Below are 27950 nucleotides of genomic sequence, written 5' to 3'. Positions count from 1 at the left end.
AAGCTCTGGGTGTATTCCCAGAAAAGAGATGCCACTGTCCCATGAGAAGTGTCAAACCCCACACAATTCCAAGCAAGTAGCTGTGTATTCCCAATTTCATATCCTCCCCAGTCAAAGGGCAAAGCCACAAATCCAACTTTACAAAAAGATTTTATTGAAAGGATTGAAAAATATTCTGTTTCTCAACAATATTTAAAAGAAAGTTTTCAATGTGTTAACAATATGTAACAGGATTTTTCATCTTTTAAAAATTCAGTACACTGCTTTATTCCCTACTACAGTTGGTAACAACTTCTTCAATTTCTACCAGAGGATAACTTTTTTTTTTTAAAAAAAAAAACCAAAACCAAATGAATTTCCCAGCTTTCATTTTGGCCCTTTGTAGATGAAAGGATTTGTAGGTACCAGTGACTTACAAACCCTTTTATTAAAAACTCCTAATCAGCAAACCCCTTTTAGCACAGTTTAACCAAGTTATTCTGAATAAGCTACATCAGCAAAATGAGGTTTTATTGCCAATAAAGTGAGGTGCACTTCAGCTTTTTTCTGGTTCAACTCCCCCACTCCTGGAGCAGAACTCCAGGGCTGCTCCAGCCTCACTCTCCTGCAGTTTGCAAATTAAAAGCCTTGAAAAGGGACTTTGTACACTCAGATAAACTTTGTGATGCATTAACACAGCCCGGGCTGTGCTCAGGCAGGAAGCAGCCGGGACAGGGAGAACCAAGGCAGCTTTTGGAGGAAAAGCCAGCACTGAAGTCACTGAGTGACTGCCCTGCCTTAGCCAGGGGCTGCAGCTCTGCCTGGGCTGATCTGCCACCCAGAAAATGGCTTTTATCAGCAGGAATTTTGTACAAGCAAAGCTGCAGCAGCCTCAGAGCCAGCAATGCAATTGCAGCAGGTGATAAATTGAAAGAATAAATTTCAAGCCAACCCCTAATGTAGATCTAAAGTAGTTCAGTACACTTTGATTACAGATTTCATGACCTGTGCACTCTGAAAATTAAAAGTTCAGCAATTTAATCAAGAATAGCTTCAGTATTATAAAAAGCATAAATAAAAAGTGCTGAATATAGTTGTATCTTTAAAAAAATACTAGATAAGGCTCATAAATCATTTCACCTCTGCAAAATGATTTCCACTCCCCAGTGTGCCTAGAACTGCTCACTCTCCACTCATCCACACGTTTCTCTAGACACCATACACTGTTCCTTCTCTCAATTATTGCATGTTTAAATAAAATAGTTTCAAAGCAAAAAGCCTGACACTTCTCTAGTTCAAAAAGTAACCAGTTATCAAATAACTGAGTACTCCACTTAGGAAACCCGTAAGCAGCTTCAAAACAGTGATAAAACAATTACTACGGATTCAAGTGAAAGAGAAATCCCAAAAGCTCTCTGGATATTCTCCAAGATATCCCAAAACCTGTCTGGTTTTGACCAAATCAAACCAATATTCTATTTTACAAAATGTACAAACCAAGTATTAATTTATATGAACACACTTTCATTGTGATTTGAATCGTTACCCAAGAGTTTGCTTCTCTTTTCTGGAAAAGTGCTCTCACCTGCATTTCATGGACTCAGCCCAGGGCAGCATCCAAAAGGGATGAGACATAATTGAAACCACCAGAGGACAACAGGTCAGGCAGAGTTTGGAAATGAACCCATTTCCTAGTTCCACTTTGGACCACAGAAACAACGTTAAGACAATCATGGAAAAAGTTCAGCAGAGATTCTCACTCCATTCCCAAGGAAAACCCACCTCAATCAGTAAATTCATCCCTTGGCAAGATTCTGCCAGGGGCATTTAACAGCTCCTGTCCTTCCTTTCGTGACCAATGCAGCAAGACTTGGAAATGCTGAAGTTTGAATAAGATGATCATGACACTGCACCACGGAGAACATAAATGTAAACATTATCCTTGGGTTTGCTATTTTGCAGTTAAAGTACAGTACAAACCCTTTTTTTTCAGTTCTTTTGTTGGGGGTTTTTTTTTTGTTGTTGTTCTTTCATAAAAGCACATACAATAAAATATGTACAGAGAGAAGTTAGAAACGTTTGAAAGCATCTTAAAAAAAGTAAATATGAGACTTAGGATATCTTGAGTGTGCTGAAGGCACCATTGCTACTCCACTGGGAATGTGTCCTCTCATTGCTCCAGCCCACCACTGCAGTATCCCATCCTGGATTACTCAGCACCAAGAGTTGGAACGTATCCATGGAAGTTGAGGGCATTCAGGATCTAGAACAGGGTGTTTTCTTCAGGACAACAGTGGAACTAGAATACAGTAGCAACTGAAGTCCAGATTCTTCTTGAACACTTGGAGAATTATTATTTTTTTTTTTAAACATGATAGTCTCTAATGCTACCATTTATCCCAGGGAATCCAAGAAAAATAATAGGAAAAACCAACACACGGATGATTCCCACCAAGAGGAAGTGCAGAGCTATGAATCAGCTCAGCTACAAACCCACAGACACCTGTAATAATTAATGCTCATCCCTGTGGTTTGTGGGTAATTCCACAGTGCTGACAGCCAAGGGTCAGCCACTGCTCAAATGGGCACGAGAGAGAGAAATGTATATATAAAAAATATATACTTTTTATTATTGATTCCATCTATTAATAAAAAACATCCTTTGTGGGTGTTTCTTCAGTGTGTCACATTTGCAAGTAAGAAAGTATTTTCTGGGCAAGGTGTATTTAAGATAACAAAGAGGAGCTTTTTTTTTTTTTTTTTTTAAGAAATCTTCTCAGAGCCTTTCTATTCCTAGCAGTGTTAAATGGAGTTACAAACCTACCAAACAAAAGAGGAGATTTTAATGCCACTTTTCTGCTGCCACTTTTCCCTGGTGTAGCTACATTCAGCCTACCATGGAACTGGTAAGTTAGAGGTTACAATCAAATCTGCAGATGTGGTTGTTGGTAGCAGTCAGGAACAATCCACTCTCAGACTGCTCACTTGGAAGGAAATTCACACTGGATTAGAACCATCAGAGCCTTCCACTCCTACTCTTGGCGGACAGGAAGGAACACAACCCTCTCCAGCCACAGGATCTGAGGGATAGAAACCACAACCACAAGGCAGGTCCAGGGCAGTGCCCACACCAAGAGCTCCAAAATGCAAGCAGAGAGGAGGGACACTGCCACATCCCAGTGCCCCAGTCCTGCTGGATGTGGGCACTCAGAACTCCTCCTCTTCCACGGCGAAGTTGTTCTGCTTCTTGCGGACGTTCCAGTGCAGGCACTCGGCCAAGCTCTCGAACCAGTCGCTCACGGGGTCCCGGAAGCAGATGGAAGGGAGGGGGTAGCAAGAGGTAGTGATGCTGATACTGCAACAGCACGGCACAGTCAGGCAGGGACAGCACACAGCAACCTGAACAAACCCCAGCCTGTTCCCCACCCAGCACAGCGCTGATTCACCAACACTGCCAAACAGCAGCTCTGCATGATCAGTGATCAAAGCTAGAGCTGAACTCAGCTGAGCTGTGAACAGCCAGCAGCTGCTCTGGGGACACGCTGTGTGACACGTCTGTGAGCCCCTCCGTGGCACCCTGCAGCCTCTGGCTGGGCTTCACATCACCCACACGGGGACAAAGGAAACCCAAAGCACCACCTTGGCCTTTCAGTTGCAAGTTCTAAGCAACAAGCCTAAGGATTCCAGAGTGTAACCATGGGCCAAACCCTGGGTTTGAATCCTCACTGGGCTCCTCAACTACTTCTAGAGATGATTCCAGCTCAGAGGAAATAAAACTTTTCAGGATGGAGGCTTACAGCAGCTGTACACTTTCCTTCATGGCAACTTGAGTGGGCCAAGAGGAAAAAGGGCATCCTGAATAACAAATCTGCCAATCTCCTTCCCACAGCTGCCTTTAGTCACCTCCACCATCACATACTGAACACAAAACTGAGGGACTTCACACCCTTCTGCTCACTCAAGGCCAGAGCAAGTGACCACAACCACTCCCAGTTAACCCAGTTTAAACCACATGGAGTTTTCCAGCAGCTCTGCTCACAGGCAGCTCCTGTTGGTTTATACCTCCTAAAACTCCTAGGATTCATCTTGAAGCTAAAATTTACAGAGTTTTCTAAAGATATGCCCATCTTCCTTGCCAAGCATGCAATGTTTACAGAGCCTGAACATTTCACTTGCTTTTATGGGAAGATCTAAAGAACTCAAGTTAGAAATGAAATCCTTTTAGTGCAGTTTGTGCTCTAGGAGGTGTTAGGGTTTATAGAAGCTTGTTTCTTCACTGCCAAAACTCCTTTTGGCAGATGTTAGAGAGTGAGGGAGCTGCATGAATCAGGATTTTCTATACTTAGAGATAATACAATCAGAAAAAAGGCTTGACCTGTCTCCATGGCATATTTCCTGCCTCTTCCTTCCATCAAACGAAACCCACGCTGTGTTCCTGGCATCTGGGGAGAGCATAATCTGAAAAACAGGAATGAGCTGAACTTGAGGTCCAAAACTCAAGAGCAAGGAACAAACACCTCCTCCATCCTCCCTCTGAGCGCAGAGCTGAGTCTTTGTAACTCCACAGCTGCACTGGAATTCCTCATCTGTTCATGGCAGCAGTGCAGTAACACCACTCAAGCTCCAAACCTTTATTTTTTGTTGATAAACATATATTTTTCTAGATGTAATAAATCCCCTTTTTATAAGTACAAGGTCATAACCCACACAGACCTTCCAGTTCCAGCCAGTTCATGCTTTAATTCAGTTACAGGAGCTGATTTAGCTTCTCTTTCAAGAAAAATTAAAAAGTTGATCCAGAAAAATAGATTTTAATACATGACAACTCCAAAGCTGTCAAATTTAGGAAGTTTTGCTTCTATTTAACATAGATTCCAATTAAAAGAATTAACTACCACTGGCCAGTAACACCCACTGACATGAAAGTAAGCGTGGGCTGAGAGCAGTGCCATGAATAAACATTCAATTTATGCTGTAAAACAGGAACAAAAATTCCAGAACACACTCATTTTCAATGCTAATCCTCTAACTTTTCTAGGAGCCCTTCCAAATCAGCTTTCTTCCTACTTAAGCAGGCTTGTAACATAGACAAAAGGAGAAAGGAGCTCTTCCCTGCACAAGAGTATTTGTTCAAAATGCACATTGTCTAAATCTATTTTATATCCAGGTGTTAAATGCCCCTTTTTTTTCCTGCAAGACAACATTAACAAAAGCTAAATACTGAATTGCAGATAATGCTACCAATATATACTTAAACTCTGCAGTATTTCTGCATGAAAGGAGAATTTTTGATTCCCTTCAGCACTGATCGTTTACAGGCACTTTAGCCAAGATTATGTAACATTTTTCAGCATGCAAATGTAGGAATTCCCATTTTGTAGAACGTTAGAGCTACAAGCCAGTAGGAAAAGTGTAAAGTATTCCACTGGTGGGGAAATTCTTCTCAAGAAAGCCACATTCTTGAATCAGACTTGGTCTGATCCTGCTCCAAGTGGGAGCAAGCAAGAGACACACGGCACTTCCCACCCTCCTCACATTCCCGTGGCCACTCCAGAAGTTTTTAATTCACAAGGAGAAATAAAATGACAGAAGCCAACCTTGAGTTCCACTCCAGCAGGAACCACAATGGGTCTGAAGGACAGGGAGTGGGGGCAGATGGGGGTGATCATGATAGCAGGGACGTTGGGGTGGATCATGGAGGCTCCGGCTGCGGCGGCGTACGCGGTGCTGCCGGTCGGCGTGGACACAATCACCCCTGGGGACAGCAAACAGGCACTGCCATCAGCACTGAATAACCAGGGATTGCTCTGGGAGACTCCAACAAACCCCACTCTCACCCCTGGGGACAGCAAACAGGCACTGCCATCAGCATCAACAACCAGAGACTGCTCTGGGAGACTCCAACAAACCCCACTCTCACCCCTGGGGACAGCAAACAGGCACTGCCATCAGCACTGAATAACCAGGGATTGCTCTGGGAGACTCCAACAAACCCCACTCTCACCCCTGGGGACAGCAAACAGGCACTGCCATCAGCACTGAATAACCAGGGATTGCTCTGGGAGACTCCAACAAACCCCACTCTCACCCCTGGGGACAGCAAACAGGCACTGCCATCAGCATCAACACCCAGGGATTGCTCTGGGAGACTCCAACAAACCCCACTCTCACCCCAGGGGACAGCAAACAGGCACTGCCATCAGCACTGAATAACCAGGGATTGCTCTGGGAGACACCAACAAACCCCACTCTTACCCCAAGGACAGCAAACAGGCACTGCCATCAGCATCAACACCCAGGGATTGCTCTGGGAGACATCAACAAACCCCACTCTCACCCCTGGGGACAGCAAACAGGCACTGCCATCAGCACTGAATAACCAGGGATTGCTCTGGGAGACACCAACAAACCCCACTCTCACCCCAAGGACAGCAAACAGGCACTGCCATCAGCATCAACAACCAGGGATTGCTCTGGGAGACTCCAACAAACCCCACTCTCACCCCTGGGGACAGCAAACAGGCACTGCCATCAGCATCAACACCCAGGGATTGCTCTGGGAGACACCAACAAACCCCACTGTCACCCCAGGGACAGCAAACAGGCACTGCCATCAGCACTGAATAACCAGGGATTGCTCTGGGAGACTCCAACAAACCCCACTCTCACTCCAGGGACAGCAAACAGGCACTGCCATCAGCACTGAATAACCAGGGATTGCTCTGGGAGACTCCAACAAACCCCACTGCCAGGAAAGTGAACCTCTCCACTTGGATTTCACAGCTCAGCTGCAGCCCAACACACACCAAGTGAAAAAACTCCCCTCTGACCCTGCCACGTGGTTTCAGAAGTTGCACAAACTTCTGCATCTTGGGTTACACAATTTTGTAATAGTGACTTTCATTTTTTTTCTTTAGGGTAAGAGCTTTAAAGATTAACTCCTGTTGTTCATGAGTGGAGATTGTTTGCCTTCAGCAAATTCCAGATATCCAGGCCAATCTCTTGTGAGCTATTTCTTGCCCTTAGCCTGAAATACAATACCCCAAAAAAGAGCTACTTGCCCTCACAAGCCCATGAACAAAATCTTTCAGCACCTTAAAGCTTCACTGGGGGAATAAACACACCTATTCTTTGCACACTTGTGTTTGCTGTCAGCAGTGAACTGAGGCTCTGTTTCCATGAGAGAAAACCCTCCAGGAAAACACAGCAGCCTGCCCCAGAGCTGGGAAAGCTCCAGCAGCACTCACCATCTCCTTGCACCGTGGTTATCAGGTGCCCATTCAGAAACACATCCACGTTGGACAGGTAGGAGGAAGGGCCACGATCCACCACAACTTCATTGAGGACCTGCCACGACACCAAACATTACCCCAGTCTGCTGCTGCTGCCTTGGCAATGAAATAAATGTCAAAACAAAACAGTTTTTCCAGATCTTCTAAATATTTGTGCTGATTTAGTACCTGCAAATTAAACTCTTTACACTTCTGTCCTATCACGTGCCAGCTGAATTTCTGAGATGTTAAGAATTATTCCCAGGAGTTGGTCACTAACAATGTGCAGGGTTTTTCTTCTCATTTATAAAAATGCTTGGTGTATCTCACTTTAGAACTACTACTTTGTCTCCAAAACAGAAGGAAGGTTGGGCTCAACCTTGCAGATATTTTCCAGCCTAAACAATTCTGTGAAATTATTTCTATGGCAAAGTACAAGATCAGCATTTCTGAGTGCACAAACAGGTGCAGCAATTCCTCAGCAGGCAGAGCACAATGTGAGTTGGAGCAGCAGGGATCAGCCCTGCACTGCTGAGGGCAGGTTTCATAAAATACAGTTACAAACTATCCTGGTTCTTGTTGCTTGCTTTGCCCTCTGACCTGATATTGCATAATTTGCTTGCCCACTTCTTTCTCCAGGTTTGCAGACACGACTCCATTTTCCTCTATCCCATTCTGGACTGTTGTTTTCTCCCTGGGCTCCTTCACCACCTTCACCTTGAGCCTGCTCCGGAGAACAAGAGCTGCATTGCCTGGAGAGGAAACACAGGGGAAAACACACAAAAAATGAAAAGCTGGCACAGGAAATAAACCCCAGCAATGACAACACGCTCTCTGAAATGCCATCCATCTATTCCTGAGCTTTCAACATTCCCAGTTTCATTCCCAGCATAACTGGCTACACTTGGCTGAAGCTCAAAACTAATTTTTAGCAGCAATGAGCAAAAATCAAAGTCAAATTTCAAGCCAGTCCCTTCCCACTTTTCTTATTGTGTACAAAGAAAATTTAAATTTTGTATAGACGTGATTCAGATTGGAAAACACTGCTGGGCTCATGTGATCTTCAGTAAGACAAAAGCTAAGCTTAAAGAAAATTAAAGCATTAGAAACATGTATTAAAGACAACATTCTAGTAAAGTGAGAGTTTTATACATCTTTTCCAGAATCTATTTTGGATGCAACTCAAATAACCTCATATTGAAGGGACAAAGAATTTATTTCCTCAAATATTTTATTTGCCTGACTTCTCAGTACTTAAACACTGCACTTGATTTCTATGTTTAGCTGTCATTTAATGTAAATTCGACATTATTTTATACTTATTTACTCCACAAAGTTATTTCTTAGCCCTTTTCCTTTGCAGAGCAGTACAGAGAGCAGCACTGGATGGGTCAATGCAATGCAAAACTTCTGTTAATTTAAGATGTATTTCTGTTCATTTCAGATACATTTCTCCAATTTCAAATCTTAAGGGCCAACCTAAAAGAGTTGATTAAGAAAAAGTAACAAACAAACACCACACCTCGTCCCCTTAAATTTACCTTCTATAACCTGAGTGACTTGGGACTGAAAATTCTCAAAATTAAATGGAGTAAGAAATCCAAGGGATCCCAGATGAAAAGCCATAACTGGAGGTACACTACCCTATCAATAAAGAAAAGAGTTTTAAAGCTATTCAGTCAAAGCAATTCATACTTCAACTAATTGCCTGTAAATATTGTGACTACTGATGAAACTTCAACTGTGCTTAATAAAAACAACACATTTGACATTATTTTCACAAGGTAAAACAGGCTGGATAAAAAAGAAGGGATGAAGAACAAAAGACAAATGCTGAACTCGGCAACAAAGGGGGAAAAAATGCACTTTTAAATACTTCCAAAATAAAAGTTTATGGGTCTATTTCCCATAAGAACCAACCTGGAAAAGTGAAGAAGCATAAAGTAAGGTCCCATCTCCTCCCAGGCATATGATAAAGTCTATCTGATTGGAGATATCATCATAGTCTAGGAGCAACATTGAAATAGAAAGTTTGGAATTAAATTGTATCCACAAGCTTAATTTCCTAACAAAAAACAGGAAGAAAAATTACAATTTGCAGCATGCAAACATTCCCTCACAAATACACAAAAAGCACAACTGAGATGAAACAACAACTGTGTGCAAAAGACACAAAAGTTTTACAAACTTGACCCAACAGCCAGGAAAACACCAAGACAAAACCAAAAAAACTCTCCAACGGTCCTTTCAAGAAATCATTTCCATACCTTCTCTGAAGGTGCAAAATTTCTTCTTCACTGGTCCAAAATTCTCATCATTAGCTATAGCAGGGTCTTCCAGTACTTTTTTTTCTACGTACACTATCATATTGTTCTCCTGAAGAGAGAGGAAATCAGCTTGTGAGTGACCTCCTAACAACACACTTGACTCTCTCCACAATTTCCATTAATTTAAGACACATAAATAGTATTTTACAGCAGTGTTCTGCACCTGCTGGGTGTTTGTAATGTGTGGTCTGATCCTAATGAGAATTTTGCAGCATGCACAGACCATTTAATAAATTAAAGCTTGGAATACAGATTACATGAAACATTGTTGTGTTTGCTCAAGGCTTAAGGGTTTAAGCTTTTTATATCCCACTCCTGTAATTTAGAACTGCAAACAGAATGGAAGTTTTTACTTTAATAGTTCTAGTTTTAAGCTTCATACTGATCTTAAGCCCTGCAACAAATTTTAGTACATGCAGTGGGAGTAAAGATTTGTTTGCACAGCACAGTTCTGTACAGAATCAGCAGCTGGAGAGAGCTGAGGTATAATTTGTATTTCCTCACCTCAGTCAGGTACACACAGAGCTCTTTGAAGGGCTGCAGCAGACTGGCATCACGGATCTTCTTAATCACAAGGACACTCTTGGGGGGTTTGTTCCATGTCAACCGCTGGCTTGCTGGATCCTGAATGTGCCTGGGGGATAAAAAGCCCCAAACATCACCACATTTTGTTGTGACACCTTTCTGATCTGGTAAAAAACGTATGGAGGGCACACAGCCTTACACAGCAGGCAGGAGAAGGCAGTAATTCATACTGCAGTGATGTTTGTCCTTCACTACGTGCAGGTGATAACCCACAACTGATAATTCTGGTACCTGGCCCTGGGAACAACCTGTGCCAACAGGGACCTGAACAGAAGCACCACAAAAACTCCCAGATCAACTTCTGACTGACACCACAATGCTGATTTCCTCTTGTTTTAGTGCTGACTCAAAAGGAGAAACACTCAATTAGAGGATCTGAAAAAGCCACAACATAATTTTGCCCCATCCAATACTCTAAGTCCAACAGTTTAATGGAAATTTAAAATTCATTTTATTTCAGTGCTTACATTTGAGATACAAATACAGCACAAACTAAAGGTTAATGCAGGACTTTGATATCAGTAATGCTGACAAGAACTAGAGATTGCAGCACTGAATAAACCCAGAACTAGCACCAACTTCATTCAAACAAAAGCCAGTCTGCCTCTTTCAGCTGTACTCACCAATTCCATGCAGTTCTACTGAATGAAAAATTATTCATAACTTGCTTTAAGATCTTCATGTTTCCTTCCAGGACTCAGTCAATTGCAACAGCTCCAAATAAAACAAAAGGCTGAGGCTTTTATCACTTATTACTAACTGCAACCTCAGAAGAATACATTTTTCTCTGAAAAATGTTTTTTCTTCTATTGAAGATTTCAATCAGCTCTGATAAAAAGTTTTGAGGCTTTACAGAAAAATCCTGCAGTAAAATTTGCATTCCAGATCTTCACGGCAAGATTTCATAATGAAAATTCCATTTCAAAAAAAAACCAAAACAGGTATTTGATTTCCCCTTCTCTCAAGAGGCCACTGATCCTTTTTTCACTGAGTAGTCATTCAATCCTTCTGCTCATCAAAAAACAGCTTTGCAAGTTCTAGATCTGCTGGTTGTACTGAGAACCCAACCTTCCCTAACTTAAGCCTGCACATAAAAATGACAATTTTCTGTTAAAAAAAAAAAAATCCCTCCAGTGAGGAGAGTTTAACAAAATTAAACTACCCACAGCAGAGGAGAAAAAAACACCAACAAGGTCTTGCTTGTTTTCAGAAGCCACAAAACCTCGTGTGTAGTCAAAGTAATTTACAATTTGCTTTTCCCTTCAGCAGCCTAAGGGCAGCTCTGCTCCCAGCCCTGCCTGCCCAAGCTTTGCCCTGGCACAATCCCATCCCTGTCCTTATATCCCTGTCCTGGGCCAGCCCCTGGGAGGAGCAATGCCCCAGGTCAGGTGGGTAAACACAACCTGGGCTGGCTTTCAGCTGCGCTGCAGCACCCGGGGAGAATGAGGAAGTTCTGAGTTACCAAAGGGAGGGATTTGTGTCACACTTTCCCAGGAAAGGGGTGGATGTCACTGGGAAGGTTACTGTCTACAGAGGTAGAGCTTTAGGCAAATAAATATTGACTGCAATATCTTATATTTAACTGCAAGAGCAAGGAAATAAAACTTTTTTAAAGGGGCAAAAATCACAGAATGGTTTGGGTTGGAAGGGCCTTAAAGCCCAGCCAGTCCCACCTTCCACTGTCCCAGGGTGTTCCAAGCCCCATCCAGCCTGGCCTTGGACACTTCCAGGGATGGGGCAGCCACAGCTTCTCTGTGCCAGGGCCCCCCAAAAATAGGGAGCACTGCCTTGGTTAAACCCTGAAATTCCTCACCTGGCCAAGTCAAGACCCCATTTATTAAGTACGTAACACCTGGTGTAGAAAGCACCACTTTATGCCACCCAACCTCCAAAATTGAAATGTTTATTTGCCCACTAAGCAGAAACCAGCCTTATTTCCACCATTTATCAACAGTCTAAAAGCAAACTTGCCTTAGCTGAAAGTACCACAGATCAAACACAAAAATTGAAAGTACAAATTCAAACATCGTCACCAAGAGAGGGAGAAGGCTTCCCTCAGATTTCACAGCACACAGAACAGTTCTTCTTCCTCCCCTTGTGCTGCCCAGAAGAATTTTTGTTGGGTTGGAAATATGAGAGCTTCCATTTTAGACATCAAACTATGGACTGTAGACCACGCCAACTTGGCAAAGCAGCCCCCCAGGATGGCGATCAAGCAACATGGAAATCTTGAAATATCAGATAAAATACAAACAAGTGTTGATTAGGGGGTGAAAAAAGTGGAATCAGTGGAAAAGCAAACTGGTTTTCTTTCCCACAGAACGAGCACAATGCCACTGATGGGATGAGTACTCACATAATCGTTTTAGGATTCTGCAGCATGCAGGCCTTTGGTCCAAACGTGGTCACGGGGCATGGTCCATGCAAGGAGCGTGTTCTCCTGAATGCAGAGAAAATAATCAGTGAGTAAAAGAGATGTGATGACAAACTGGGTCTATCTGATGCTCAAACACCAAACCCTCCTTTGAAGCAGCTGCACAAAAGCAATGCAGGGCAAAGTGCATTTCTTAAACCTATGTGAGAGGTTCCCAGGCAGGGTAATCTTACAGATGAGCTCTCACATTTCCAGTGCCTGCACCAGTTCCTAAGTGACACCAATTTCACTGCTGCAGGCACAAGAACAACACTTTTATTCTGTGTTTCTTGAAGCACTACATCTTATCTAGAAGCACACATTTTCAGAATGACTGAATCTGGTATAAAAACAGCTAAAACAGCTCAGTGAGAGCTCCTACCCTCACAAAGGGCAGTAATGTACAGACATTGGGTTTCCCAGTGTGTGCCTAGACAAGCATTTACAAGGAGTTCTCCAACACCTTCAGATGTTTTTGGCATGGTCAAGTCACAGCAATGTGTGTCCTGGTCATTTGAACACTCTCAATAAATTAATCAAACAAATTCTTCAGCTCTAAGGTACATGGAGATTTGTATCTGCAGCATCAGCTGCAATTCTGAACAGGTTAAAAAAAATGCTATTTCTCCCCATTTATTTCTCTAATAATATTTTTGTCTTCAAATAAACAGGAGCTCTGAGGTGTCATTTATCCTCAGAATTGAATCCCACCAGGACACAGGGTTACTCCTGGCTCTAGGATGAGATTATCTGGAGCAATTCAGAACTCTTCTGCCTCACCTCCTCCAGCAAAGCTGGAGCTGGGAGCAAAACTTGCTCAAGTCATGCAACTGTTGAAACATTATGTGACTGCTATTAGAATTATTCCATTAAAAAGAAGAGGGAAACATGCCTTTCCTGGGCTTAATTCAATCACCTATTGCTTGGCAGTAACAAACACCACTGCAGTGCCTTCCACTGTGTGTTACAAACTAGCTCAGGCCAGCCTGATGATTCACTCCTAGAGCTAAAAAAACCCTCAGAAATCTAATAAAAATCAAAACCAGATCACAGGTTAAACATATCTATATAATTAAGGGACACCAGCACCATCTTATTTGTTCCATGCCTAATAAAATATGCTAGTCTAAGATTTGAATGCCAATAACAAAACCAGAATAATTTCTTTTCCATCTGTAAGTCCAGGCGTGACTAACCAAGTCAAATAAAAGCATTACTAAGTGTTTTACAAAGTTTACCTTACTTATAATAAACAGAAAAATGAGGAAGGACTGACATAACAAGAGATTAATGTGTGTGCCAATACAGGCAAAGGGATGATAAGTCTCTCTCTCTGCTTGTGAACAACTACCCTTGGAATTAGGATAGTTAAATAACACCCTGGCAGCATCACCTCCCACTTCTTGCTCCACTCCAGCTTCTCCCAGATAAGTGTAATTTTTGCCTTCTCACAACACAGGTCATTATTTGATGCCACTCCCAATAACTGGCCAAATTCTGTTCCCACATGAGGCATTAAATATCCACATCTGACCTCCATGACATTCCAACAAAGTTTCCTTTGCAAGCTCTCATTAGTAACTGGTGTAAATTTTCCCTGAGATTTCACTTGGTTTTATTAGTGCTCAATAAAGTGTTTGAGTGAACAGGATTTAAAGCCATTCACAGTCAGGCTGCCTTTGCTAAGAATGAGCAGCAATGCCCTGCAAATTCTACATCTTTTAGGGAAATCTACTTATCAGTTCCCAGCAGCTGGGCAGCTACCTCAAGTTGAACACCACAGAGGAAGCCTGAGAGCAGCACTTCCTGACAGCCTGCAAAATGCCTTGAGACAATTTAGCTCTGAAGTGAAGACAGCCAGTGAATGACTGCAGAGCATCCTAATGAAGGAAAGTCTCGGAAGCAATTACCCTGATTCAAAACCACAACGGACAGAGCACTTCTGGTTGAAAAAGCAGCTGTTTAGCTAAAAAATAAATACACAAAAATTCAGACCACATGGTCTTCTATGCAGGTTGACTGAAAGGTTTAAGCAGAGAAGGGGAAAACCACCAGTTTTACAGCACAATTTAAACATCAAGTCTTATATACTGGCCATACACACATCACCAGAGCTACAACAGAGCACAGCCACCAGAAAACACTTCCCAGAACCATTGAATTCATTGAACTACACACAAAGAGCAAGTATTTTCCTAACCTTTCAAGGCTTTTAGTTTCCCTCCCTTCACCACAAAGCTGCCCCCTGAGATCTTCAGCCTCACCCGTATCTCCTCTTGCCTCCCAAGAACATTCCTACCAGCAAAGCAGGAGCTCTGCACAGGAATTCCATCTGCTGAGCAGCTCCCCCGTGGCTCTGCCCGTGCTTTAGGGACGGTCACAGCACAAGGAAGGTGAAGTCCTGCTGTGCTTCCCACAAGATCAAGACATGGCGCTACCCCTGCCCACTGTTCACTATTTACAGCGGGTCCAAAGATCACCAAATCAAAAGTTCTACCCACCCTGTCCACATGACAAGAGCCTTGCAATGAAATCAGAAATTTGGCTCAAAAAGAAGAATAGGTGGGTGTTTCTCACTGCTCTGAAACCGCCTGCAAACACAAACTCACTTTTTGCTGCCTCACACATAACCTAACACACAGGTTTTTAACTAAAGTTCTGGCTTGAGCTTTTGTAAAAGTCTGAAGAATTGTCTCTACTGTTGATTGATTGTTTTTTGGAGACTGTGAGCTCTGCAGAGACCTGTTTTGACAAGCCATGAGATTCTGTTTATGAGTCTGCTCGTAGTCAACACCCCACCTTCAACTCCCCACCTTCGTTTTGAACCTTCTGAGGAGCATCTTAAGAATCCCTCATGGGCATATTTAAAAAAAAAAACAAAACTAGATAACTTCATATATTTTAGCAACAAGGGGAAGAAGCAGGGACCTTACCTGAATTCTTTGGTGCTTCCAAGGGCTGGTGAAGCTGACAAACTCCGTGACTTGGCTCGCCCCCGGCTCGTGCTGCCCCACTCCTCATCGTCGTGACATGCTGAGCAGTGGTAGGCAGAGTCTGAGCTCCCATCAGCCTTGCTGGCACACAGCTTCTCCCGACTCATCTCCATCCTGGAAGTGAAGGAGCCTCAGCCAGAGAGAAATTCAATCCCTGGGATGGAGAGGGAGAGGGAAAATCTCAGTATTCGCAAAGGTAACAGAGCTTTCCTTTAAATTCGAATTACGTTTTCAGCTGGCTCCAAGAAAAACGAAAGCTTTGCTAAAACAACCCCTCTTCTCTCAGTAGATTATGTGCTGAGCATCAAAAAATCACTGGAATTGTGCTAGACATGAAGAAATTCCTGGAATTGTCCAGAAGATGAGCATTGCTGCCGAGATGAGCCGGTGCTTTGAGCCATTTCCCTGCTTTTTTCAGCTCCCGCTCTGTGGTCAGCACTGCTGACCAAGGTGGAGTTTTCCCAGTGGTTTTTATAATTGTTTTTCAGCAAATAAAGTGCTTTAAAGTCCCTGCAAGAAAATCTGGAGGAGCATGCTACACGAAACACAGAGCTCACACTCACTGATAAACACATCCCCAAAGAATCTGAGCAACTGGGAAGTTCTGCAAGGTAATCAGAAAACCCTGGAATTAAAAATGACCAGTGTGTTCCCAGACTGAGAAGAGGCTCAGTACAAAGCTGTTTCAAGACCAGTGCAGACTCGTGTCTTCAGTTACATAAGAGATAAAATTAATTTCTTTTAGATATTGAAAAGAAAGAAAAGCTTTAAATACGTGCCAAGGAATTAAGGCTCAGGAAAAACTATGAAGTCTCCTATTAGGTGATATATTGAGCAGATAAAATAGAATACTCTAAGAGCAAAAAGAAAAAACCCTGTCAAATAATGCAACAGAAATAACCTTAGTAAGCCTCAGCTTTTGAAAAAAAAGGTTAATACCAAGCTGAGGAGAGACAAAAACAAGTTGGAGGACGATACCCAAGTTCTTAACTCATTTTTGACAAACTGGGGGGACGGTCCAAAACAAACAGGGTAAAATAAGGACAAATGTGCAATATTTCAGTTCCAGGAACAACCAGCACAAATGAAAGATAAACAGCTGGTTAGAGCACAGCTTTGCAGAAGTAAAAAAAAAAACCCCAAAACCAAAACAAACCCCAAACTTGAAAGAACTGTGCAAGTTCTAGAGAGCTCGTGTGCAAGTTCTCATCATTACTTGAAGCAAGCAGAGAAGAAATCTTATCAGAATAAAACCAGAAACCAACTTTCAGTGTATGAACAAACACTAAACTATAAACAAATAGTATCCAAGTGAGTGCAGCCCAGAGGAAAGGCACATTCCTCAAGTCAGTTCATTCCAACATGGGGGGAAAAAGTTGGTTCAGTAAAAATTTGCAGATGTTTTTCCAACGGTTTCATCGCTTCGGATGAACTTCCCACCTCACCCAGCAGAGAGAGGAACCAAACATTGCTGTAACCATTAAAATGGACTATGCCTCTGGGAAATCATCCCACAATGAGGATATCTGGGGGGAAAGTCCCCAGAGGATGGCAAACCCCACAGTTTCACCAGCACCCCAACTTGTAGATGACAAAACCATCAATAAAATGCAGCTGTAATTTTAGACTCATTATTAAATTAGACAGCACCACCAGCTAATCAAATTAGAAAGTACTTTTGCTCCTGCTGTAGCTTAGGCTTACCCAAGGAGAGCACCACTACAAAGAGGTGCAATTACTGCCAGCCATTAATAATTTATAGCATCCTGCCCTTGGAAAGGTATCAATGTTTACCTGGGGGTTACTCATTGCTGCGTCACCTGTGACCACAACTTGGGAAACAGCCATTGCAACAGACTTGCAATTTTGTCTAGATTAGCAAAATGTACCTCTATTTTTAGACAGTTTAAGCTCATATATAAATGTTGTGCCCGTTGGTTAAGTAAGGGAGGCAGAGAATAATAATTTATGTAATAAGCAAGATGTGTTTCCATGTGACTTTGACTGAAGAATGCTCATCTGACAGATGCTGACAGTAAAGAAAATCAGATTAGCACAAAACTGGGAGTAAGAAGTGTACAGACCTACTAAATACAGCCTAAGAACTTGATATTCCCTCCATGTAATACTTTCCAATTCAGGATGTTTTAACCACAGCTTACACCGTGTACTGTTTAATTAACATTCCCTCACAAGACCTTTATTGAATAAGCAGACTTGACATAAGATAAAACTACCACTGAACAGCTCCCAGGATTGGATCCAAAAAACTTTTAAGCACATGGTAACAAACTAATGAAAAGCCTGCTCTGTTTTAAATCATGTCCAAAAAAAAAAAAAAAAACCAACACAAGAAAAGTATTTCAATGTCCAACACGGCAGAATAAAGGACAGCTGAGAAAGTGTCAACATCTAACAATAAATAACTGTGATGGTGACACAGCAGCCAGGTGAATCACCTGTCACACGTATCCAGCTCCAGTTTTATTGTAGTTTTCCATTTTCAATTTCACTGAACATTTCCCTGACCCAGAACTTCCAAGGGCTTCATCAAACCACCTTTATACAACCCCATGACATCCCCAAAAGGAGCACAAGGCTGCAAATCACCAAGGGATTTAATTTTATTTTATAACGACCATGCTTGTAAGCTGTTCTTTCGTAACAAACTTCTCCTGTCAAACGCCCTGCCCTAAATCATCCTGGTTAAAGGATTACTGCAGGGTCCATCCCGACAAAGTCCTCACAGTATTTTAACCCACCTCCGAGTCTGCAGCATTTGTTACTGATTTCTTGGAAGCTGCATCAGTCATTCAAAGCTCCTTTTGTACTCTATTATCAACTTTCTCTTGAAGCATAAGAGGATAGTGCTCTATCCAAAACTGGCACCCCTTGTCCCATTGCTACAAAGCACTGTGTGCTTGGTTGCTCTGCTCTGTGGAGCTTTTTTTTTGGTTGTATTTGGCTGAAGAAAGCACTGCAGCAGAGGTTACACGCCTATGACTCCATCCCTAAGGCACTAAACCCCCTGTCACACACACACAAAACAGAAGGAACAACTCTATCACACAGACAAAGCTTGGTTTAGTTCAGAACTTCCTATTCCAGCGTGCCTGAAGAAAACCAAAACCCCCATTAAAACCCAGCAGTCTGACAGCAGTTGCAAATTTAGGTTTTGATTACACACCCAAATGCTATTTCCACCAAAAACCAGGCAGTATGACCATCACGTGTCCACGGCCCAGGCAAAACAAGTCCATTTGTTAACCCTTCCTCTGCGGAACCCCACCAGGCGTGGGGCACGAACCCCCCGAAGCCAGGGCCGGACCGTCGGCAGGCGAACAGCGGGGCTGGCCCGTTATCCCTGCGGGAAGCGTCCCGCCCCGGCGCTGCCCACGGACACCCCGCCAGGCTTTGCCGGAGCCACCGCAGAGCCCGCGGAGGAACCGGGATGCGGGCACTTGGGACGGCGGCCCGAGCAGCCCCGGCGGGGACAGGGACCGGGGAGAGGACGGAGGGACACGCGCCAGGGACGGGCACCGGGGGGACACCGCGCTCGCGCACCGGGGACACCCGCGCGCACCGGGGACACCCGCCCGCACCGCTCCCCCCTCAGGGCCGCCCGTCCCGGCCGCGCTGCCCTCCGCGGCTCCCCGACTCACGGCGTCCCTCAGGGCCGAGCCCCGCGGCGGAGCTGGCGGCGCTGGCGGCGGCGGGCGCTGTGAGGGGCGCGGGGCCGGCGGGCCCTGCGCGCCTCCATCGTCCCCTCCCCGCCGCCCCGCGCAGGCGCGGTACCGCCGCGGGCCCGGCGCGCAGGCGCGGGCGGTGCGGCTGCGCGGGGCCGCCTCCGGCCCGCGGGTTCATTAGCGCTAATTAGCGGTAATTAGCCACGGGCTCGGCGCGGGGATGCTAGGTGGGCTGTGGGTGTGTAGCGATCGCCTGAATGTCCGAGATCGCGTCGCGTTATATCCGCGTTAGAGGTGCCAATGGGGGACATGGCGCATCACACACCTCCAGGCAGCCCACACCCCTCACCTGCAACCATCGCACACTTCCGACCTCCAGCCATCCCAGCCCTGCAGGAACCCCACACTCCCTGCCTCCAGCCATCCCAGCCCTGCAGGAACCCCACACTCCCGACCTCCAGCCATCCCATCTCCCACCATCCCACCCTTCCAGCCATCCCATCTCCCACCATCCCACCCTTCCAGCCATCCCATCTCCCACCATCCCACCCCTCCAGCCATCCCATCTCCCACCATTCCACCCCTCCAGCCATCCCATCTCCCACCATCCCATCCCATCTCCCACCATCCCACCCCTCCAGCCATCCCATCTCCCACCATCCCACCCCTCCAGCCATCCCATCTCCCACCATCCCACCCCTCCAGCCATCCCATCTCCCACCATTCCACCCCTCCAGCCATCCCATCTCCCACCATCCCATCCCATCTCCCACCATCCCACCCCTCCAGCCATCCCATCTCCCACCATCCCACCCCTCCAGCCATCCCATTTCCCACCATCCCACCCCTCCAACCATCCCATCTCCCCCCATCCCATCTCCCCCCATCCCACCTCCCCAGCCATCCCACCTCCCCGGGCAGGCACACACTGCACCATGCCCTGCTCTCCATCTGCCTTTTGCCCTCCAGCTCACACCACGCCCTTTGCCAAGGGTGTGGCTGTTGGCACACACTTCCCTCGCACCCTGCTCCTATTTCCCTACAGTGCCTGTCACGAACTTTTACCTTAATCTGGCCTTTCATCATCGGCTAATTATCCTTTCTGACACAAAACTGTTTGACAGCGCACGCCACTTTGTGAGGATCGCTCAATCTCAAGTACAGACATAAAGGGGTGAAATGAAAGAAACCATTTTCCAGTCGGTACTTGAACTGGAAAAAAAAACCCCAAAAGGTTTTGCTACGTTGATATCATCAGGAGCTTTGTCACAAACTTCAACAGAGGTGGGATCAAGCCCCTGGATGGATGCCAACAAGAAAACAATTCTTCAGTTACCAAACCCATTGGGTTTTGTAATTTCAAAATTGCATCTTCTACCAATGCTACTTTAAAGAGGCCACACTCACACATGAAGATCACTGGATAAATCACACCAGGATGAATCCACACAGTAAGAGCAAGTTACACCATATGAGAATGTGGCAATTGGGGATTTTTTTTTTTCTTCTTCTTCTTCCTTTATGTAGTAATTTGTTTTTGAGGAACCAGGGAGCTGTAAATAACTGATGGTCAGTAAAGGCTGAAACAAACTTGAAAAAGAGGAAGCAGTTGCTAGATGTGGGAAAATACCACTGGCCATGTTACACCACTCTTGAAAGTACAGGATTTTGAGCCAACATTTCTCTTTAGTCCTTCTTTCCAGAGGCCAGTGTGAAAGGAATTAAGGCAACAATACACAGCTCTGTGGGGTTAAAGATACCTCAGAGCCTCAAGCATCTTTAATGTGCTGAAAGGGATTCTCAAACTGTAAAGGGACACCAGAACATGACACTAGGCAGGAATTCAGCTTTAGGGAGTCAAACATTGCCCTGAAACCTGAAGTGAAAAACCATCCCAGGAGAGATGCTCGGACACAGAGCCCCTGCCAGGCACCACTCACTGACCAAGGAAGAGATTGCCCTCTGAGCTGGCTCTTGAGATGGATTCTTCCAAATTCAGCAGGGTGAAAGTGATAAATCCCTACTACAGCCACGACAATTTACATTGGCTGCTCAAAAATAAACATTTTAAGTGGCAGGTTGTTCTTCCCACAGCTCAGCGTCTTCCCTACGGTTGCTCAATATTTTGTAAGAGGCCTGAACTCTGCAGCACGAGGAGCACTTATCCCTGGTAATTGGTGGAGATAAGACTGCTAAGCAGCTGAGCCTGTCCTATTTATAAAAGGGCTGCAGTTAAAACAGCAGCTCTGAGCTGGGCAAGTTCAGCAGCGACCTTGGGAGCTCTGCTTGGGTGTTGGGATGAGTGTCCCAGGCTGTGACAGCTCTTCCCTCTACAGACTGCAGTGACAGGAGAAACAGAAGAGTTTTAGGTCCTTTTTGAGCTTGTCCTCCCTAACACTGTGACCAGAACACTGCAGCTCAGCAGTCTAAGCCAGGTTGTGCTTCCTTTCTCCCAGGGAAGAAAATAAAGAGAAATGTTGGCAGTAACTTGAGAAATGAGCATAAAAACATTCTGCCTTTTTTTTTTTTTTTTTCTACTGAGGCTCTCAGTTGCTAGAAACAACAAAAAAAAAGATAATTCCACAAAAATGCTGTTGTTTGACAACTTGCATAGATGTGCCTGATACAGAGAGGCTCTGCTCAGCCTCCACCTACACCCCAAACCTACCTCCAGCAGGAGGCATTTCCACTGAGCAGGAAGCAATTAGCAAATTGTCTCTATTAACATCTAACAGGGTTGAAGAACATAGCTCTTACCTCTCAACCTTAATTTCAAACAGCCTCTGATGACTCAGAATTCCTGAGGAATCATGAGAAATAAAAAGGTACCACAAAGCCTAAATTCTGATGGAGTTGGTGGCACGTGAATGTGACAAATAAATTATTTCTCAATGGTCACACACTGACACAAACACAGGGAAATGCTTTTCATTATTCAGGCTGATTACCAACACCTCCAATCGTTATGTAAATGTCATTGTCCCAATTTTGAGGCTGAACTACATTATTTGACTTACACAATGTTTAATAAATCTGAAGATAAGCGATTGGGAATGTTGGCCTCATACCCAAACTCCATCCCCAGATCATCTTTGACAGTGGCAGGGTAGGACTGAGAACTGCTGCCAGCCAGGAAAGGAAAGTTAGGTAAGAGAAGTGGAGAGATTTTGGAGAAATCTAACATGAAGAGGGATATCGTAATATGCAGCCAGGACTTACCTCCTGTCTTGAAGCAGGATGTGGAGGAGAGAGAGACCTGTGGAGAATGGCTTGGGGTGTTTGGGAGGTGCCCTGTGTCTCCCTGAGTGACTAATGGAGTCTGCTTTTCTGCCTTTAAAACAGATAAAACCAGTTACTTTCCTCTTTATCAATCTTATCAAGACTGTAATCTCCCTGACCCAGGAAATGCGTCGTTGCATGCACCCTGGAAGAGTTCTGAAGAGGATGGGTTTCCACTTGTACCTAAAAATAATTTAAAAACTGGTCTACTTATCACACCATTTCACTGTTCCCAGGAAAACTGGTGATTCTTTTGAGTTCACAGCAGACCTCGATTCTTTTCAGGAAAGCAGCCTGATGAACTGGAAAATTTAAAAGCTTCTGGTTGCTTCAGTTTCCCAGATCCCTCTGCAAGCACAGTCCTGCAGTGCTGGATTTTAAACCAAGTTACCAGCAAGATGTGCAGCCCAGAGGAATGAATTCTGTTTTCTATAGGATCCCATTAAAGCCAAGCACCCCTTAAACCTTTACTAGGCAAAATTTTCACATTGGCAAAGTCAACATTGTCTGCAATTCTGAAGGGAACTGTGGGGAAAACCTCTTGGTTTTCTATAAAATAGCTTTGTTTTGGGGAGGTCTGGGAATTGCAGTTGCTGCCTGCCCACAAGCCACCAGTGCTTCCAGTATTTATGGCAGGAATACAGGAGAGAGGTCAGAATTCCTCACAGAATTCCAGCTCTCAGTATTTCAAGGAAAAGGGCTTATTTGTATCACCTGGACTATCATCAGAACACACCCCAACGCCATCACAAACTGCTCAAAGATACTGAAACTGCTACTCCAGCTACCAGTTGGCCCTTGATGCTGGGGGGACTGGTTGTTCTGGGGCCTTTCCTTGCCAGAAGTCACCCAAGTCGAGCGAGCAAGATAAACACCCTGCTGTAAGAATGGAGGAAGTTAGGTCACCAGCTTTCATAACTGCCCAGACTTTGAAAATAACCTGAGGAGTGGCAAACAAGAGTGAGATGGTTTCTCTGCACTGGATTCCTCTTTGTTATCACGTGTCACCAGGCACTGGCAGCTTCGGAATGGGCTGAAATAGCAACAGGCACAAGTTCAACAGGTGACAGGAAAAGTAAAATGGCCAAACCCTGTTTTTGTTACTGGCAAGGGAAAGAACTATCACTGCAGGCTCTGTATAGGTGTGAAATACCACGTTCTTGTTCCAAAGGGAATGCAGATGGGAGGCTCATTGTTTTGTCTAGGCTGCCACAACAAAACCTTGTCCGAAACCAGCTGCCTCAGCAGGTACCAGAGTCCTTGGAGCACTGCAAACACACAGAGCCATCCTGCAGGGAGGCTGATCCTTGTTAGCTCACCAGGAGTTAACGCCAATTTCTGCTCTCAGAGCCACCAGGAAGCCAATTTGCAGCTTGGTCATTACCAAAAATTTCCTTGCAGCCCTAAGACTCCGCAGTTTGATGTTCAAGAGCTTTGTTGTCCCCAATCAGCAAAGTCACTGACATCACCTCACTGTGTGGCTCTGCTCCGTTGCAGTCGTTGGCTTATCAAACACTCCACCCCACACTGGTTAAAACCCCCACAAAACAGTCCCTAGATTTAAAAAGTTGCTCATCCTCCGTTTGTTTTTTTGGTTTTTTTTTTTTTTTTTTTTAATTGAGGCTCTTTATTCCTTTGACTTTCAGGTTTGTGCTGCCCTGTGAGTTATTTGATAGCACAAGAAGGAATTCTGACCAGTGACTTGATATTACCCGGACACCTTTAAAGCAAATTTTAGTTTTCTTGTCGAGAAACCCGAAATCCTGATGGAAGAGCTTCAGAAGTAAGTGCTTGGATCCAGTCTGCTCTTGAGGATCAGATGGAACTTTTCTCCAAGAGGACAGTCAAACTAAGGCAAATGCCAACACAACGTGGACTTGAAGAGACAGAATTAATGCTTGGAAAAAATCTCTGCAAAGGGAAAAATGAAATCTAATTCTGAAACCAGAAACATCAAAGCAGTTGATATGATCAGAACCACAAAAATGCAGAGGAAATCAGTCTGGAATCCAGAAGCTTCAGCGCAAGGTAGGATTAATTCTGAATATAAGCCTTACATCACACTCTTGTGACTGTCAAAAACAGAAATGAAAAGAGACTGGTCTCTGCCAACTTCTGGTTCATTTGCATCAGAATTCTCTATAGCCCAGCATTATTAACTTCTTCTTTTCATGTATTCAGCTCCCTTGTATTTTGCAGATGCTCAGATCACAGATGCATTTGAAAACCTTCCCGTTCACCCCCTTTGTTCTAATTCTCAGAAAGGTGATGCAGATATCCCTTGCCTCTGCACAAAAGGAAGTATACCTCCCCAATACCCCTTATTAAAAGAACAGCCTGCACTGTAGTTAAATGATCCTTTTTCTTCATAGAAAAGAGCTGGGTAATTTTTCAGATAAAAGAATGACACACTCAGGAGCTCTGCACCTGCATTTACAATAGCCTGGGTAAAATTACTGGTCCTGCTGCCTCAGACAGAAGGCTGAGAGTAACTGTGGCCCCCAGTGAAGCCTCTCCTTCCCCCAAAACATTTTATTAGAAAAAGTACCAGAAAAAAAGCACACCAGTCTGTTCTGGTAGGGCTGATTTGTTCTCATGGTTACTAACTAGCTACACTTACACACCCATTTACCTTCCTTCTTCACAGATCATTTTCCTAATTCTGTGGCCAGGCAGCTACTTAAAAAACCTGCAAAAAATCACCCAGATATCATCCAAAATAACACCTGTGCACATTGCCCTCCCAGCAGACCTGCTTCTACCTCATTCTCCCAGGTAACAACCTCTTCCTTAAAAATGTGCTTTTTCTGGGCCCAGCAGATACCTTTTTGTTTCCTGCAATTTCCAATTTCTCCCTGTACTGCTGGAGAATAAACTTTCTATCATTCCCAGTGCTCCCCACTCACCAGCACAGATCCCCAGGCACCGTGGCTGATTCTGAATCCTGCCTGTCCTTCCTGTTTTGTCCCTGGGCATCCACCTGTTGTGAAAAATAAATGCTCAGTAACCAGGTCAGCAACGTCACATTTATAAATCCATGACTGAACAACTCCCAGCCACAGGAAAACAGGACTTGGGGATCCCTGAGGAGGTCAGACATTCCTTAGGCTCGGTTTTAGCCCTGTCATGTCCAGCTGCATTCACCCCTCAGGGCTGGGCAGAGATGCCACACACAGGGCCATGGGGACCCTGTCACTCCTCTGTCCCCAGGGCAGGGATACCCTGAGTGTGGGACAGGAGGTGCAGTTGCTGCTCATCACACCCTAAACCCTGCTCCAAACCCCACACAGAGCTGGGCACTCCTTGGGGTGTCCTGGGCACTCCATGATCCCCTTCCCACCGAGCCGATCCTGTGTTTCTCTGAAATCCTGGAAACCACGGAAGAGCTGCTGTAAGAACGGCAGCAGTGCCCTCTGCTGCTCCTGGGATCAGGCAGAGCTCTTCACTGAGGGCTTTAATTAAGCTCAGAAGGTTTTAATTATGCTCAGAAGGTTTTCAAACGCCAAAGATGAACTTCTTCCCTGAGCTCAGTAATGCTGCTCCCACCACCTCTATGAGAGTACAACCAGGTCAGCTCAGTTTTGTTTTTCCCAGACAATTCCCTGCATTTTTAGATCTGTTTGGAGCACACAAAAATTTGGGTTTGCTACTCCTTTACACATTGGCTGTAAAGATCAATTAGTTCAGAGGAAATAATTCCTCTTCATCGGACTTAATGTCTATAAATGAATGCAGAAAATTCACATTTCATCCTGGGAAACCTAAGAGGGCCAGAAGGGAGGAGGAGGAGGTGCTTTGCAGGTTTTACAGAAATATTGTCTGTAACTATTATTCCCTGACAAGAGCAGCTGTCCATCCCCAAACCACTGAAATACAACGTGCTCTGAGGGGCGTCTTTGCTGCTATAAATAATGTACTTGGGGAAATGATGGTGTTTGCTCACTGTGTTCCATCAAAGTGGCATCTTAGCATGGGCTTTAAGCTACTCCACACCCCACAAATCCATTGGAACTAGTGCCATATATTCCATATATTCCTATATTATATATGTTTATATATTCATAATATCTCCTCTGTTTTTCCAGCCTATATTCTGGTGTCTCATTTGCCCTTGGGCCAAGCCTGGACGTCGAGAAAGACCCTTTGTGGATCACTGGGACCAGTCCCCCGGCCAAACTGGGCGCCAGCACCAGGTGGCAGCAGAAGCCGCATCCCTCTGCTCTCTCTCACCGACACGTTCTCCAGGAAAAAGAAGCAAATTTTGTCCCGTTATCCAGCACCACAGCGGATTTGGTGCATTTTTCACGCTCCTCATGGGAAGATTCCTTGCCAAAGGAGGCAAATACAGCAGTCATTGATCGATTATCGATGAGCAGCATCCGTTCTGTGTGAATACAAATGTCCCAGCACGGGGCAAAATCCACAGCTAAAAAGCTTCTGATGAACTTCAGGGTCTTGTTCTCTACACCTCATATTTGTTTCCTCCTGTAAAATCAGGAAGTTCAAGCACATTCTGTCAAACATCCCACTGAACCCAAAATTTCAACGTAAGCGACCAGAAATCAAATTATTTTGATATAATTAAGCTGCTAGTTAATTACTTAGTTATGACTAGAGGCTGGAAGTCAGTCCCCAAATGCCATAAGAGCCTAGGAAAAGCAGTATTTGATGTTCACAGCACCTGACCACTCATGCAAGGAAAGCTCCTAAATAATTGCTGCGAGTTAGTGCTTAATGCACAGGCTCTGCTCAGGATCCCCAGGCTGGATCTGAGCCAGCCTGCAAGGGTGGGATACAAATTAAATTCACTTGCAGCCTGTTTCACCACTGGACCCTAAAAAGCTCTGGATTAATGATGGAAGTTGTTGGCTTTGTGACATGGAAAAGGAGGGAGAAGGGGGGAAGATCCAAGGCACTTTCCCATGCGGTGCAGTTGCCCAGTTATGTAATTTTTCAAAGGGCCCAGACAATTATTTTATGGTCTGGCCTCCCTCCACAGAGCTGGGTGTCCACACTGCACGGGATTAAAGCCTCTCAACCACCCCCAAAAAACCAGCACTGAGTAGGAGGAACTGGCTTGGAAATCCCTGTGCTAAAACTGCAGAGGATGTCCCATGAAAACACAGCCAGACACAACTCCTGAGATGATCTCTATTAGAATAAACTGTAAAATTAGGGATATTTGTGCTGTCCCTGGCTCACACCCAAATATTTACAGTTACAGGAATGTGATGAAATCCTTTAGGAGGTCTATCAAGGTGGCAAAGGGGCTCAAATGGGCACACACAGGTTTAACAATGGATTTCTTACTGGATTTCTTAAAAAAAAGAGAAAATGGTTCAGGTGAAGAGGGTTCTTTGCAAACCTCACCCTGCAAAAGCAAATATTGCCAGTGCTGCTGCTTCCCATTCAAAATA

The 27950-nt window shown here is 44.5% G+C and overlaps 1 protein-coding gene and 1 long non-coding RNA gene across 6 annotated transcripts; one reads left to right on the top strand and one right to left on the bottom strand.

The window, feature by feature from the left end:
* Positions 1–131: 131 nt before the first annotated feature.
* NADK (NAD kinase) lies at positions 132–25950 on the bottom strand. Of its 5 annotated transcripts, XM_069034707.1 has the most exons (13): positions 25874–25950; positions 25440–25513; positions 15509–15722; positions 12519–12602; positions 10082–10211; positions 9518–9626; positions 9171–9256; positions 8792–8894; positions 7851–8002; positions 7227–7326; positions 5577–5734; positions 4355–4437; positions 132–3334 (listed from the first exon to the last, which is right to left on the bottom strand). In XM_069034707.1, the coding sequence occupies exons 3-13, from the start codon at positions 15679–15681 to the stop codon at positions 3187–3189; spliced, it is 1326 nt and encodes a 441-aa protein (XP_068890808.1). In that variant the 5' UTR covers positions 15682–15722; positions 25440–25513; positions 25874–25950; the 3' UTR covers positions 132–3186. The 5 variants fall into 5 exon arrangements, with proteins under 5 accessions (XP_068890808.1, XP_068890809.1, XP_068890807.1 ...); XM_069034708.1 differs by lacking the exons at positions 25440–25513; positions 25874–25950 and adding an exon at positions 22474–22555; XM_069034706.1 differs by lacking the exons at positions 25440–25513; positions 25874–25950 and adding an exon at positions 19231–19345.
* On the top strand, positions 24163–27842 carry LOC138121314 (uncharacterized). Its single transcript, XR_011156155.1, has 3 exons — positions 24163–24561; positions 25181–25308; positions 26619–27842. It is a non-coding gene; the product is annotated as an uncharacterized lncRNA (long non-coding RNA).
* Positions 27843–27950: the final 108 nt, after the last annotated feature.

This window comes from Aphelocoma coerulescens, chromosome 21, assembly GCF_041296385.1.
Source record: "Aphelocoma coerulescens isolate FSJ_1873_10779 chromosome 21, UR_Acoe_1.0, whole genome shotgun sequence".
Classification (NCBI taxonomy): Eukaryota; Metazoa; Chordata; class Aves; order Passeriformes; family Corvidae; genus Aphelocoma; species Aphelocoma coerulescens.
Note: the sequence above shows the minus strand (reverse complement) of the source record. Positions and strands in the feature narration are given on the sequence as shown.